We start from the raw sequence: 17002 nt of genomic DNA on the forward strand, positions 1-17002 counted from the left end.
TAGCAAAAAGATGGAAGCAACCAAGATGCCCATCAACAGATGAATGGATAAATAAATTATGGTATATTCACACAATGGAATACTATGCATTGATAAAGAACAGTGAGAAATCTGTGAAACATTTCATAACATGGAGGAACTTGGAAGGCATTATGCTGAGTGAAATTAGTCAGTTACAAAAGGACAAATACTGTATAAGAGCACTATTATAAAAACTCGAGAAATAGCTTGAACAGAGAAGAAAATATTCTTTGATGGTTATGAGAAAGGGGAGGGAGAGAGGGTGGGAGAGGAGTTTTTACTAACTTGATACTAGATAAGAACTACTTTATGTGATGGGATATTCAACACACAATACAGGCAAGGTCAGCACAACTGGACTAAACCAAAAGCAAAGAAGTTTCCTGAACAAACTGAATTCTTCGAATGCCAGTGTAGCAGGGGTGGGGGTTTGAAGACCATGGTTTCAGGGGACATCTAAGTCAATTGGCTAATAAAATCTATTAAGAAAACATTTTGCATCCCACTTTGGAGAGTGGCGTCTGGGGTCTTAAATGCTAGCAAGCAGCCATCTAAGATGCATCGATTGGTCTCAACCCACCTGGATCAAAGGAGAATGAAGAACACCAAGGACTCAAGGTAATTACAAGCCCAAAAGACAGAAAGGGCCACATGAACCAGAGACTACATCAGTCTGAGACCAAAGGAACTGCATGGTGCCCGGCTACAACCGATGACTGCCCTGGCAGGGAACACAACAGAGAACCCCTGAGGGAGCAGGAGAGCAGAGGGATGCAGACCTCAACTTCTTATAAAAAGACCAGACTTAATGGTCTGACTGAGACTAGAAGGACCCTGGTGGTCGTGGCCCCCAGACCTTCTGTTGGCTCAGGACAGGAACCATTCCCAAAGCCAACTCTTCAGAAAGGGATTGGACTGGACAAAGGGTCGGAGAGGGATGCTGGTGAGGAGTGAGCTTTTTGGATCAGGTGGACACTTGAGATTATGTTGGCATGTCCTCCCTGGAGGGGAGATGAGAGGGTAGAGGGAGTCAGAAGCTGGTGAAATGGACATGAAAAGAGAGAGTGAAGGGAAGGAGGGGGCTGTCTCATTAGGGGGAGCAATTGGGAATATGTAGCAAGGTATATATAAGTTTTTGTGTGAAAGACTGCCTTGATTTGTAAACTTTCCCTTAAAACACAAAAAAAATAAAATAAAAGATGCAACAAGAAAACCCTATGGAGCAGTTCTACTCCATAACACATGCTGTCTCCATGAGTTGAAATCCACTGGACTGCAAAGCTTTTTTTTTTTTAATTTATATTAAAGCTTCTAAGTATACTTCTGTGTCTTTACTAGTCATAAAATCATGCTCTCTGTGATATTTTTGGCTCCTGATGTACATTAGTTAGTTTCACAACCCTTCGTCCACATAATTTGTTCCAACTCCCTGATTGCTTTGCATAGGCCCCTCCACACCCAGGCTAGCTGCTCAGATATTATAAACAGGGCCTTTGTTATGGGAGCTGATCTGCATCAGGCAGGCAGGGGCAGCAAGATGGTGCCACAGACTCTGGTCCTCCTGTCCCTGTTGCTCTGGGCCTCTGGTGAGAAATTAAAAGTGCTTCAACCCCCTTAGATTAGCACCTTTGTAGAGCTGAGAAATGATTTTAAGACAGTGGAAAATGACAGTTATTTACAAAATGGAACCAATGATTTGCCGATATGTAATATCACTAGATGTTGTGATATAAACGGTATACTTAATGTGCCTATGAAAAAGTTCATGTACATATGTGTGCATGGTAATTGTCTACTCTGATTGCAGGTGCCAGTGGGGACATTGTGCTGACCCAGTCTCCAGCCTCTCTGGCTGCGTCTCCAGGAGGAACAGTCACCATCAACTGCAAGGCCAGCCAGAGTCTTTTTTACAGCTCCAATAAGAAAGACTATTTAGACTGGTACCAACAGAAACCAGGACAGGCTCCTAAGCTGCTCATCTACTGGGCATCCAGCCGGGCATCTGGGGTCCCTGACCGGTTCAGTGGCAGTGGGTCAGGGACAGACTTCACTTTCACCATCAGCAACTTCCAGGCTGAAGATGCCGCAGTTTATTACTGTCTGCAAGGTTATAAGAGTCCACCCACAGTGCTTCAGCCTCGAACAAAAACCTCCTCCCGAGGGCTACAGGCCAGTGAGTCTTCACTGCACCAGCTGCTTCCTTTCTGCTCAGCCCTGAACATGCACGCTTCCTCTGTCTGCCCCAAAGGCCACATCTGACAAATTCCTTTGAGTACTTGCAGGTTCCAGGAGAAAATTAAGGGATGTGGCTTCTTCTGGATCCCCTTTTGTGGTAAATTATAGAAAAAAGAATGCTCTAAAAATCACTTGTAGGCTTTGTCAGAAGTTTTCCTATCACAGTAACCTGCTTGTTTCACAGGGATAGATCAAATGACTGATTCAGGGAAGGTCCAGTGAGTTTTATACCCTGAAAGATTAGTTCTTTCTTCCTTTGCCTTCTTGAGTCTAGAACGTTCTCATTTTAATTCCTTATTTCCCTGGACTTTTTCCTTTCTCTGCAATTACCCCTCACAGCTCTGGACCTAAAAAAAAAAAAAAAAAAGGACCTAACCCAGTATTAAATCTGGGCCCTTCATGTTTAAAACTTCCCTCACAGAAGGTGATCTTTCTTTCTTACTTTTTCCTTCCATGGATTCTGTTTTCCAGCCAAGCCTTCCTGGGCAATGTCAATGAAGGTGTTTTCCTGCTCTAAACTCCCATTTTACTGCTCTTTTCTCCTCTCTCCATGTCTTTCAGTAGCACTCATTCTTTCAAAGGGCAGTCTTTAATTCATTAACCCTATTACATGTGACAGCTTTTCCATGTTATTTTTTCATTAGTTCCTCTTTAAATTAATCTCTTGGGCACCAAGATTAATTTAGTGACTGAAGGAAGGAAATCATGGATCTTTCTTGTTGTTAGTTGCCATCTTGTCAGCCCCTGAGTCACAATAAGATCTGACTGTTGTCATCCATAGGATTTTCACTGGCCGATTTTTCAGAAGCAGATCACCAGGCCTTTCTCTCTAGTCTCTATTAGTCTGAAAGTGCTGCTGAACCTGTTCAGCATCACAACAACATGCATATGGGAAGTGAGGTGAATGAGGCCTGTAGGTCCCCCCTCAGGTTCATGCAGATCCCAGCCTAAGTAGTGTTTCCAGTCAGTGTAGAGGAAACTCCGACTGGCCCTGCAGCTAATGGAGACTTTCTCTCCTGGAAGACAGCAGAGATTCTGGCACCTAGTGAGCAGGATCTGCCCGCAGGAACCTAAAATGACAGACACGCAAGGATGATCCAGACATACTGTGCAATCAGGGATAGAAGGGAAATCAAACCAAAATGGTCTCTAACTGGGACAAGTGGACAGGCCTGTGTGGCTTGTAACATTTATTTAATAACTCTTTTCAAATTATAGACCTGTCTGAATAGGAGGCTCACTCTGTAGAGAAAACTGCCTGTCTAGGTTTCATCTCACCTGGAACACAGCAGAGCAGGATACTGAGGATCTGGGTGGTGCCAGCCCTACAGCTTCTTTGTGTGATGTTGCTCAGATTCCATCCCCCAAGAAACTCTCTTTCTTAGCTTTTTCTTTTTCCAATTTTTTTATTTTGCTGTAGGAGCCCTGATTGCACAGTGTTTAAGAGCTATGGTTGCTAACCAAAAGGTCAGCAATTCAAATCTACTGTCCATACCTTGGCAACTCTATAGGGCAGGCAGTTCTACTCCATCCTATACATCATTGTGAATTGCGATTGACTTGATGGGCAAGCGTTTTGGTTTTTTTTGTTGTTGTTCTTGTTGCTGTTGAGAATACACACAAGAAAGCACACACTGGTTCAACAGTTTCTATCCTTCATAGCTTTGTATGAGGTTCAGGTCAGCAGGTGTGAGCTCAGGTTGGGGTGTGGCAAGGGGACGTTTATGCAAAGAACCTTGGAGTCTAATGGTGAAATTCTTAGATCATAGGATTATGGTTAATAAACTTGTAAATTGCATGTTTCTTACTTTTTGAATAGGGCAGTACTATTTGAATATGGCAAATATTTCTTTGTGGATTCTCTGATGAAAATAGTTATATTTTAGTTTCCTTTTATACTTGCTGAAGGTCCCTGAGTGGTACAAATAGTTTGCACTCAGTTACTAAATAAAGGTCGGCAGTTAGAACCCATCCAGTGGGGCCACAGAAGAAGGGCTTAGTGGTCTGCTTCCAGGAAGATTACAGCCCAAAAAGCCCTATAGAGCTCAGGTCTGCTCTGTAGTACGTGTGGTTCTTATGAATCGGAATCAACTCAATGGTAATGGGTTTGATTTTGACTGGTTATAGTTTCTGGGAATGGAAATATATTCTTGAAGAACACTTATTGAAACTATTTGTGAGGAAATTGTACTAATGCTCATTTCACAGAGTTAAAAATGTTTGCAAACAGAACAGCAGCAGCAGAGGCCTCCAATATCCAATGCCCCATGACTGGTGTCCCTTGGTGGTGGAGCCAGTAGGACTATCCACTGTCCATCTCCGGTGGTGGTGGGATCATATATAACATCTTTCTCTGGTTTATTGTAGACTGTGCTTTTGCCAGCTGGTTTCATGTACATTTACCACACCATGTTCCTGAGACTTGCAGTCAAATCTGCAAGTCATCCAGTAATCATTTCATTTTCTGCTAAATTTAGACTTGGTTGGTTTCTGTTGTTTACAACCAAAACCTCTAACTGATAAGAATATATTTCAATATTTGACATATCAGGTCTTCATCAATGTTTTTCCCTTTAAATATTAATATTTATACTAACCATTTTGCATTTCTGATTTTTGGAGTTGCAAAAAATAATCTCATTAGTATATTGCTCATTTTTGTTGTTGTTGTTGTTAGGTGCTGTCAAGTCAGTTCCAAATCTTAGCAACCCTATGAGCAACACAGTAAAACACTGCCCAGGTCTGAGCCATCCTCACAATTTTTGTTATACTTGAGCCCATTGTTGTAGCCACTGAGTCAATCCATCTCGTTGAGGGTCCTCTTTTTTGTTGACACTTTACTTTACCAAGCATAATGTCCTTCTGCAGGGACCGATCCCTCCTCATAACATATCCAAAGTATGTGAAACGAAGTTTCTCAATCCTTCCTCCTAAAAGATCAGCCTGGCTCTACTTCTTCCAAGACAAATTTGTTCCTTCTTCTGTAAGTCCATGGTATGTTCAATATTCTTCGCCAACGCAATAATTCAAAGGATTCAGTTCTTCTTTGGTCTTCCTTATTCATTGCCCAACTTTCATATGCATAGGAGGCGATTGAAAACATCACAGCTTGGTTCAGATGCTTCTTAGTCTTTAAGGTGACACCTTTGCTTTTTAACACTTTAAAGAGGTCTTTTGCAGCCAATTTGCCCAGTGCAAAGCATCCTTTGATTTCTTGAATGCTGTTTCGGTAGACGTTGATTGTGGATCCAAGGAAAATGAAATCCATGATAATTTCAGTATTTTCTCCATTTATCATGATGTTACTTATTGGCCCAGTTGTGAGGATTTTTTTTTCCTTTATGTTGAGGTGTAATCCATACTGAAGGCTGTGGTCTTTGATCTTCATCAGTAAATGCTTCAAGTCCTCTTGATTTCCAGCAAACATGTTTGTTTCATCTGCATCATGCAGGTTGCTAGTGAGTCTTCCTCCAACCCTGAGTCCTCATTCTTCTTCATGTAATCCAGGTTCTCAAATTATTTGCTCAGCATGTAAACTGAATAAGTATGGTGAAAGGATACAACTGTGAGACACACAGTTTTTGACTTTAAACTAGGCAGTAACTCTTTATTCTGTTTTAATGACTGCCTCTTGATCTATTCCTCATGAGCATATTTAGGTGTTCTGGAATTCCCCTTCTTGGCAATGTTATCCATAATTTGTTACAAACCACACAGTTGAATACCTTTGGATAGCCAATAAAACATAGGTAAACATCTTTCTGGTATTCTTTGCTTTCAGCCAAGGTCCATCTGACATTAGCAATGATATCCCTTGTTCTACATTGTTTTCTGAATCTGGCTTGCATTTCTGAAAGTTCCCTGTCAATATACTGCTGTAGCCACTTTTGAGTCAATATTGTTTGATAATTTCCACATTCTGTTGGAATACCTTTCATGGGAATAGACATAAATATGGACATTTTCCAGTTGGTTGGCCACGTACCTGTCTTCCAAGTTTCTAGGCGTAGGCAACTGAGAACTTCCAACACTGCATCTGTTTGTTGAAACACCTCTATTGGTATTCTGTCAATTCCCAGAGTCTTGTTTTTCCCCAATGTTTTCAGTGGAGCTTGAACTTCTTCCTTCATTACTATCAGTTCCTGATTCATATGTTACCTCCTGAAATGTTTGAACATCGACCTGTATTTTTGGTATAGTAACTCTGTGTATCTCTTCCATCTTCTTTTGATGTTTCATGCATTGTTTACTATTTTCCTCATAAAAAAAAGAATCCCTCAATATTGCAACTTGAGACTTGAATTTTTTCTTCAGTTCTTTCAGCTTGAGAAATGCTGAGCATGTTCTTCCTTTTTGGTTTTCTATATCCAGATCTTTGCCCATGTCATCATAATACTTTACTTTGTCTTTTTGAGCTGCCCTTCGAAAACTTCTGTTCAGCTCTTTTACTTTATCATTTTTTCCTTTGCTTTAGCTACTCGACGTTCAAGAGCAAGTTTCAGAGTCTCTTCTGACATCCTTCTAGTTCTTTCTTTTCCCTCCTGTCTTTTTCACAAACTCTTGCTTCCTTCATGTATGATTTCCTTGATGTCATTTCACAACTCTTCTGGTTTTCAGTCATTAGTGTTCAACGTGTCAAGTTTGTTCCTAAGATGGTCTCTAAATTCAGGTGGGATATACTCAAGGTTGTACTTCTGCTCTCAAGGATTTGTTCTAATTTTCTTCAGTTTCAACTTGAATTTGCATATGAGTAATTGATGGTCTGATTTGCACTCAGCCCCTGACATTGTTCTAACTGATGATATTGAGCTTTTCTATCTTCTCTTTCCACAGATGAGGTTGATTTGATTCCTGTGTATTCCATCTGGTGAGGTCCATGTGGATAGTCACCATTTACACTGGTGAAAAAAGTTATTTGCAATGAAGAAGTCTTTGATCTTGCAATATTCAATCATGCAGTCTCTGGCATCATTTCTATCACCAAGGCCATATTTTCCAAATACTGATCTTTTTTTTTTTTCCCCAACTTTTGCATTCCAATCACCAGTAATTGTCAGTGCATCCTGATTGCATATTCAGTCAATTTCAGACTGCAGAAGTTGGTAAAAATCTTCTATTTCTTCACCTTTGGCCTTAGTAGTTTGTTGGTAAATTTGAGTAATAGTCGTGTTAACTGGTCTTCCTTGTAGATGTGTGGTTGTTAGTCTATCACTGAAAGCATTGTACTTTGTATTTTTTTTTTGATGATGAATGTAATGCCATTCCTCTTGATGTTATCATTCCCTGCATAGTAGACCATATGATTTTCTGATTCAAAATGACCAATACCAGTCCATTTCAGCTGACTAATGACTAAGATACTACTCTTTATGCATTCTATTTCATTTTTCACAATTTCCCATTTTCCTAGACTCATATTTCATACATTCCACATTTAGATTATTAATGGATGTATTCAGCTGTTTCCCCTCATTTTGAGTCATGCCACATAAGCACATGAATGTCCCAAAAACTTGACTCCATGCATCTCATTAAGGCCAACTCTACTTTAAAGAGGCAGCTCTTCCCCAGTCCTCTTTTGAGTGTCTTTTGAACTGAGGGACTCATCTTCTGGCACTATAACAGACATCGTTCAGCTGCTAGTAATAAGATTTCACTGGCTACTTCTTTCAGAAGCAGACCACCACATCATTCTTCCTATCTGTCTTAGTGTGGAACCTCAGTCGAAACCTGTCCACTGTGGTGACCCTGCTGATATTAGTATATTGGCAGCATAGCTTCCAGCAACACGCAAGTCCCCACAGTATGACAAATGGACAGACGTGTATTCTATATCTAGAATTTTTTTTTTCAGATCTGTAGTACACCTGCTTTTAGTTTTCAATGTCAAGTTTATCATTTATTTCTTTAAAAAAACTCACAACTTCCAAATCTAAAGTGTAAGGAGAACTCCTTTTGTTCTCTGTTATTTCACTTGTTTCATATTTATTTCCTAGTTATTCTATTTTCTTGGATATCAAGAATCTCTGACTTACTGGTTGTATCACTCTTTGAAAAATTATTTGTGACATGTCCTGAGGATTTATGATGGGCATGCCCTCTTCCACAGCAGCTTCCATTTGTTGGCCCTATCAACTGGTCTATCTTAAACTAATATCAAGATTGGAGAGGTCCAGACACACAGAGACCATACACACTTGGAGTGAAACTCCTTGGACTATTGACTTTCAGATGCAACTTTCCAAAGGAAATCTTGCTCCTTTTTATGTCCATGTACTTTGCTTCTACATTCAATGATGGCTTTGCGTAGATTCTCCAGGCCCAATCTGGCTGCTCAGATTATATAAATGAGGACACTGCAATGTGCGCTGATTTTTATCAGGCAGGTGAATGCAGCAAGACGATGTTACAGGCTCCTGTTCATGTCCCTGTTGTTCTGGGCCTCTGGTGAGAAATGAAAAGTGCCTCAATCCCTTGAGAGAGCTATCTTTGTAAAACTGAACAATGATTTTAAGACATAGTGGGAAATAATGAGTATTTCCAAAATTGACTCAATTATGTGTGACATGTATTCCAGTAAAATGTACATTTAAAATGGTATATTTTAATGTGCCTATAAAAAAGTGTGTGTATACATTTATGTATGGTAATTGTCCTGTCTGATTGCAGGTGCCAGTGGGGACATTGTGATAACCCAGTCTCCTGTATCCCTAACTGTGTCTCCAGGAGAAATGGTCACCATCAGAACAAGTCCAGCCAGAGTGTTAGCATCACCTTAGCCTGGTACCAGCAGAACACAGAACACTCTTCTAAGTTGCTTATCTCCCTTGCATCCAACTGGGCATCTGAGATCCCTGACTCCTTTAGAGGCAGTGGGCCTGGGACAGACTTCACTCTCACCATCAGCAGCCTCCAGGCTGAAAATGAGGCAGATTATTGTTAGCAGCATTATGGCTGCCCTCTCACGGTCCTTCAGCCTGGAACACAAGCCTCCTCCCCAGGGCTGGAGGCCTGTGAGTCTTCACTGCACCAGCTGCTTCCTTCCCACACAGTCCTGAACATGCGCACTTCCTCCATCTGCCCCAGAAGCCTCATCTCCTGACTAATTCCTTGGGTCCTTGAGGAAAGTAAGAGCCACGGACTTTTCTAAACTCCTTTTTCTCGGACATTACTGTAGAAAAATGCTGTAAACATTTCTTATAGCCTTTGTCATGTCAGGAATTTTCATAGTACAGAAACCTGAATATTTCACACGGCTGGATCACAAGACTCATCTGGAGAAGTACTCTGTGAGTTTTACACCCTGAAAGATGAATTCTCTCTTCCCTGTGCCATCTTGACTCTGGAATATTTCCAATTTAACTCCTTGTCTCCCTGACTTTTTCCTTTCTCTGTAATTACCCCTTAACTCTTGACTTTCCCAAGATTAAATCTTTAACCCTTCATATTCTGAACCTCCCTCATAGAAGGTAGTATTCTTCTCTTGCTTTTTCCTTCCACAGATCCCGTTTTCAGCCACGCCTTTCTGGTCAGTGTCACTGATGGAGTTTTTCTGCTCTACCTCCTTTTTTATTGACCTTTTTCTTCTCTCCATTTCTTTCAGTGGTTTTCATTCTTTCAAAAGCAAGTGTCTAATTCATTAACCCTATCACTCTATAAATATGTGATATTATTCCCACATCTTTTTTCATTAACTGACAACTTTCTTTTTAATTTCATCCCCTGGGCATCCCAGTCTCATTTGGTGACTGAAGGAAATAATGGTTCTTTTTTGTTGTTAGCTGCTGTGGGTCCAAGAACAATGGTGATTTCATGCAGAATGGGATCGGGTCATGGTGATTCATAGGGTTTCACTGGCTGATTTTTCTAAGTAGATCTCTAGGCCTTTCTTCTTCGTTGGTCTTTGTCTGGAAGTTTGGCTAAAAATCTGTTCAACATCATAGCAATATGCAAGCCTCCACTGACAGAGGAGTAGTGCCTGTGTTTGAGGAGCATTGGCCGGGCATCAAAGCCAGGTCTCCTGCATGGAGGTGAGAATTCTACCACTGAACCACCACTCCCGCCTATTTTTCTTTGTTCAGCTATAATTGAATCCTTCTGACAACATTCAATTAACATGCTCATCTCAGTATAATAATACAGAAACTCCAGTTATTCTAGTGTTATTTCTACATCTCCTTCTGAAATACATGGATTGATAAAATCTGGCATCTGGGTGTTCTTAACAAACTTGATCAATATACTCTGAACATTCTTACCTACATAACAGCACCTTTTCTCTAACAATGAGAAATATTTTCAAAGAATGGATATTAAAGATTCCATGTCATTTATTCACTCAAGATATATTAATTGAGTGCTTACTATGTGTCATGAACAGATATATTGCTTTCATCCTAGTTGGGGAAGATGGAAAATACATGGATAAGTAAAAATTTGCTAAGTAATTTTGTAAGTGGCATGAAGAAAAAAAAAAAAGTAGGGGAAAGAATAAGAGCTTGCTGGTGTAAGATGATATCTCAGTTATCTAGTGGTGCTGTAACAGAAATACCACAAGCAGATGGCTTTAATGAAAAGAAATTTATTCCCTCATAGTCTAGGAGGCTAGAAGTCCCAAATAACAATGCCAGCTCTAGTAGAAGGCTTTCTCTGTCTGTCAGCTCTGGAGAAAGGGCCTTGTCATCAATCTTCCCCTGGTCTAGGAGGTTCTCAGCTCAGGGACACCCAGTCCAAAGAATGAGCTCCCCTCCTGGTTCTTCACTCTTGGTAGTAGGAAATCTTTCCTCTCTGCTCGATTCTCTCCTTTACGACTTAAAAGAGAGCAACTCAAGATACAATCTAATCTTGTAGTTTGAGTCCTGCCTCATTAATGTAACTGCCTCTAATCCTGCCTCATTAACATCATAGATGTAGGATTTACAACACATAGGATAATCACATCAGACCAAAAAAATGTTGGACAACCAGACATTACTGGAAATCATGGCCTAGCCAAGTTGACATACATTTTTGTAGGACACAATTCAATCCATAAAGATGAGTAGCAATTTGAATGAGGGTGATGTATCAGTTAGCTCTTGCCATGTAATAAATCATACACAAATCCAGTGGCTAAAAGTCATAAGCATTTTTATTTCTTTCATGTTAATTTGGTTGGTATGGACCAGTCTTGAGTGATCTTGTCTAGAGAGCTCATGCATTTACAGTTATCTGGCAGGTCACCTGGGTGCTAGCTCATCTAGAAAGGCTCAGGTAACTTTCACATGTCTGTAGTTGGCTGGCCATCAGATGGAGCTAATGAGATGACCTGGCCATATGTCTCTCACCACTTGGCAGACTGAAACTAGCTTGTGCTGATTGCAGTTGGCAGAATTCCAAGAGAATAAGTAAAAGCACATAAGTACTGCTGAAGTAGGTTCAATACTGGCACAATGTCTCTTTTGCTGCATGTTATCTATCAACATGGTTCACACAACCAGCTCATATTCAAGGAGAGGGAAAATAGCCCTTACCCCCTAATTAGAACAGCTACAAATTCACGTTAACAAAAGTATGGATGCAGGGAAGGATAAAGAATTGGGGCATTTTTGCAATTGCTCTACAATAGATGGTGATGGAAGGCTGTACTGAGAAGGAATGAATTGATCAAAGTCTTCATGTTGGTGAGAAAATGAGTCATAGGAATATCTCTAGGCAAAAGTGTTATAGTTAGGTGAAACCACACACTTCTGAAGCAGAAAAGTAACCATCATGTTGGGAAAGAAGCAAGGAAGCCTGTGTTGGTGAAGCAGTGTTGTGAAGGGTTGTGTGGGAGATAAGGACAAAGAAATAACGAGGGGGCTCATTTTGTAGGATATGTAGGCTACTTTAAGGACTTTCTTTTCATTTTAAAGGATGTGATAATGACTGGAATAGTTTTCAAAAGAGGACATGATTTGATTTGTAGCTTAACAGGAACTCTTTGGGGGACAAGAGTAGGAGAAGTATCAGTTAGCAGGCTATTATCATCATCCAGGCTAGACAGTACAATTCCTTTAGTGATGGTAGTAGCAGTGAAGGGGATGAGTAGTGGCATATTTTGAAAAGAGATATACAATATTGTAATCTGACGAGGGTGGGTCCTGCTCCCTGTGACCCATCAATTCAATTGAGAAACACCAGACCTTTGAGAAAGAGAAAGTAGACTTTATTGCAAGTCAGTCAAGCAAGTAATTCAGAGACCAAATCTCAAATCCAGCTTCCCAAAGTTGGGGATTCTAGGGCAGTTGTAAGATTATGCAGAGCTAATGAAATTTCTGAGAATACACAGGCAATTTCAGGAACTAGATACCATGTATCAGAGTGCATTTGGGGAGCAATATGGCAGCAAGAAGGACAACTTTGTGGCTAATTGCGAACGTCTGAACGGAGGGGGTTCCGCAGTGGGTGATGAAGCAATCTTGAGAAGAGGACCAGTAACAAGGACGTTGGGCTTTTTTTTTTTTTTTTTTTTTTTTTTTTTGAAGTCCTCACTTCTCTCTTTTTTTTTTTTTTTTATAATAACTTTTATTAAGCTTCAAGTGAACGTTTACAAATCCAATCAGTCTGTCACATATAAGTTTACATACATCTCACTCCCTACTCCCACTTACTCTCCCCGTCTTGAGTCAGCCCTTTCAGTCTCTCCTTTCTTGACAATTTTGCCGGCTTCCCTCTCTCTCTATCCTCCCATCCCCCCTCCAGGCAAGAGTTGCCAACACAATCTCAAGTGTCCACCTGATATAATTAGCTCACTCTTCATCAGCTTCTCTCTCCCACCCGCTGACCAGTCCCTTTCATTTCTGAAGAGTTGTCTTCGGGGATGGTTCCTATCCTGTGTCAGCTGAAGGTCTGGGGAGCATGGCCGCCGGGATTCCTCCAGTCTCAGTCAGACCATTAAGTTTGGTCTTGTTATGAGAATTTGGGGTCTGCATCCCACTGATCTCCTGCTCCCTCAGGGGTCCTCTGCTGAGCTCCCTGTCAGGGCAGTCATCGATTGTGGCCGGGCACCAACTAGTTCTTCTGGTCTCAGGATGATGTAGGTCTCTGGTTCATGTGGCCCTTTCTGTCTCTTGGGCTCTTAGTTGTCATGTGGGCTTGGTGTTCTTCATTTTCCTTTGCTCCAGGTGGGTTGAGACCAATTGCTGCATCTTAGATGGCTGCTTGTTAGCATTTAAGACCCCAGACGCCACATTTCGAAGTGGGATGCAGAATGATTTCATAATAGAATTATTTTGCCAATTGACTTAGAAGTCCCCGCAAACCATGTTCCCCAGACCCCCGCGCTTGCTCCGCTGACCTTTGAAGCATTCATTTTATCCCGGAAACTTCTTTGCTTTTGGTCCAGTCCAATTGAGCTGACCTTCCATGTATTGAGTGTTGTCTTTCCCTTCACCTAAAGCAGTTCTTATCTACTGATTAATCAATAAAAAACCCTCTCCCACCCTCCCTCCCTCCCCCCCTCGTAACCACAAAAGTATGTGTTCTTCTCAGGTTTACTATTTCTCAAGATCTTATAATAGTGGTCTTATACAATATTTGTCCTTTTGCCTCTGACTAATTTCACTCAGCATAATGCCTTCCAGGTTCCTCCATGTTATGAAATGTTTCAGAGATTCGTCACTGTTCTTTATCGATGCGTAGTATTCCATTGTGTGAATATACCACAATTTATTTACCCATTCATCCGTTGATGGACACCTTGGTTGCTTCCAACTTTTTGCTATTGTAAACAGAGCTGCAATAAACATGGGTGTGCATATATCTGTTTGTATGAAGGCTCTTGTATCTCTAGGGTATATTCCTAGGAGTGGGATTTCTGGGTTGTATGGTAGTTCTATTTCTAACTGTTTAAGATAACGCCAGATAGATTTCCAAAGTGGTTGTACCATTTTACATTCCCACCAGCAGTGTATGAGAGTTCCAATCTCTCCGCAGCCTCTCCAACATTTATTATTTTGTGTTTTTTGGATTAATGCCAGCCTTGCTGGTGTGAGATGGAATCTCATCGTAGTTTTAATTTGCATTTCTCTAATGGCTAATGATCGAGAGCATTTTCTCATGTATCTGTTGGCTGCCTGAATATCTTCTTTAGTGAAATGTGTGTTCATATCCTTTGCCCACTTCTTGATTGGGTTGTTTGTCTTTTTGTGGTTGAGTTTTGACAGAATCATGTAGATTTTAGAGATCAGGCGCTGGTCGGAGATGTCATAGCTGAAAATTCTTTCCCAATCTGTAGGTGGTCTTTTTACTCTTTTGGTGAAGTCTTTAGATGAGCATAGGTGTTTGATTTTTAGGAGCTCCCAGTTATCGGGTTTCTCTTCATCATTTTTGGTAATGTTTTGTATTCTGTTTATACCTTGTATTAGGGCTCCTAGGGTTGTCCCAATTTTTTCTTCCATGATCTTTATCGTTTTAGTCTTTATGATTAGGTCTTTGATCCACTTGGAGTTAGTTTTTGTGCATGGTGTGAGGTATGGGTCCTGTTTCATTTTTTTGCAAATGGATATCCAGTTATGCCAGCACCATTTGTTAAAAAGGCTATCTTTTCCCCAGTTAATTGACACTGGTCCTTTGTCAAATATCAGCTGCTCATACGTGGATGGATCTATGTCTGGGTTCTCAATTCTGTTCCATTGGTCTATGTGTCTGTTGTTGTACCAATACCAGGCTGTTTTGACTACTGTGGCTGTATAATAGTTTCTGAAGTCAGGTAAGGTGAGGCCTCCCACTTTCTTCTTCTTTTTCAGTAGTGCTTTGCTTATCCGGGGCTTCTTTCCGTTCCATATGAAATTGGTGATTTGTTTCTCTATCCCCTTAAAATATGACATTGGAATTTGGATCGGAAGTGCGTTAAATGTATAGATGGCTTTTGGTAGAATAGACATTTTTACTATGTTAAGTCTTCCTATCCATGAGCAAGGTATGTTTTTCCACTTAAGTATGTCCTTTTGAATTTCTTGTAGTAGAGCTTTGTAGTTTTCTTTGTATAGGTCTTTTACATCCTTGGTAAGATTTATTCCTAAGTATCTTATCTTCTTGGGGGCTATTGTGAATGGTATTGATTTGGTTATTTCCTCTTCGGTGTTCTTTTTGTTGATGTAGAGGAATCCAAGTGATTTTTGTATGTTTATTTTATAACCTGAGACTCTGCCAAACTCTTCTATTAGTTTCAGTAGTTTTCTGGAGGATTCCTTAGGGTTTTCTGTGTATATAATCATGTCATCTGCAAATAGTGATAACTTTACTTCTTCCTTGCCAATCCGGATACCTTTTATTTCTTTGTCTAGCCTGATTGCCCTGGCTAAGACTTCCAACACGATGTTGAATAAGAGCGGTGATAAAGGGCATCCTTGTCTGGTTCCCGTTCTCAAGGGAAATGCTTTCAGGTTCTCTCCATTTAGAGTGACATTGGCTGTTGGCTTTGCATAGATGCCCTTTATTATGTTGAGGAATTTTCCTTCAATTCCTATTTTGGTAAGAGTTTTTATCATGAATGGGTGTTGGACTTTGTCAAATGCCTTTTCTGCATCAATTGATAAGATCATGTGGTTTTTGTCTTTTGTTTTATTTATGTGATGGATTACATTAATGGTTTTTCTGATATTAAACCAGCCTTGCATACCTGGTATAAATCCCACTTGATCAGGGTGAATTATTTTTTTGATGTGTTGTTGGATTCTATTGGCTAGAATTTTGTTGAGGATTTTTGCATCAATGTTCATTAGGGATATAGGTCTATAATTTTCTTTTTTTGTAATGTCTTTACCTGGTTTTGGTATCAGGGAGATGGTGGCTTCATAGAATGAGTTGGGTAGTATTCCGTCATTTTCTATGCTTTGGAATACCTTTAGTAGTAGTGGTGTTAACTCTTCTCTGAAAGTTTGGTAGAACTCTGCAGTGAAGCCGTCCGGGCCGGGACTTTTTTTTGTTGGGAGTTTTTTGATTACCGTTTCAATCTCTTTTTTTGTTATGGGTCTATTTAGTTGTTCTACTTCTGAATGTGTTAGTTTAGGTAGGTAGTGTTTTTCCAGGAATTCATCCATTTCTTCTAGGTTTTCAAATTTGTTAGAGTACAATTTTTCATAATAATCTGAAATGATTCTTTTAATTTCATTTGGTTCTGTTGTGATGTGGTCCTTCTCATTTCTTATTCGGGTTATTTGTTTCCTTTCCTGTATTTCTTTAGTCAGTCTAGCCAATGGTTTATCAATTTTGTTAATTTTTTCAAAGAACCAGCTTTTGGCTTTGTTAATTCTTTCAATTGTTTTTCTGTTCTCTAATTCATTTAGTTCAGCTCTAATTTTTATTATTTGTTTTCTTCTGGTGCCTGATGGATTCTTTTGTTGCTCACTTTCTATTTGTTCAAGTTGTAGGGACAGTTCTCTGATTTTGGCTCTTTCTTCTTTTTGTATGTGTGCATTTATTGATATAAATTGGCCTCTGAGCACTGCTTTTGCTGTGTCCCAGAGGTTTTGATAGGAAGTATTTTCATTCTCGTTGCTTTCTATGAATTTCCTTATTCCCTCCTTGATGTCTTCTATAACCCAGTCTTTTTTCAGGAGGGTATTGTTCATTTTCCAAGTATTTGATTTCTTTTCCCTCGTTTTTCTGTTATTGATCTCTAGTTTTATTGCCTTGTGATCTGAGAAGATGCTTTGTAATATTTCGATGTTTTGGACTCTGCAAAGGTTTGTTTTATGTCCTAATATGTGGTCTATTCTAGAGA

General features: G+C 40.1%; 1 protein-coding gene across 1 annotated transcript in view; it reads left to right on the plus strand.

The window, feature by feature from the left end:
- Positions 1-1507: 1507 nt before the first annotated feature.
- The window catches only part of LOC126060221 (immunoglobulin kappa light chain-like), a 79537-nt gene continuing 64042 nt past the window's right edge, over positions 1508-17002 (plus strand). The window contains exons 1-2 of the mRNA XM_049856353.1: positions 1508-1607; positions 1829-2194. Of these exons, the coding sequence (XP_049712310.1) occupies positions 1520-1607; positions 1829-2194 (454 nt within the window). The 5' untranslated portion in view covers positions 1508-1519. The remainder of the gene's footprint in view (positions 1608-1828; positions 2195-17002) is intronic.

This window comes from Elephas maximus, chromosome 17 (assembly GCF_024166365.1).
Source record: "Elephas maximus indicus isolate mEleMax1 chromosome 17, mEleMax1 primary haplotype, whole genome shotgun sequence".
Taxonomy (NCBI): domain Eukaryota; kingdom Metazoa; phylum Chordata; class Mammalia; order Proboscidea; family Elephantidae; genus Elephas; species Elephas maximus.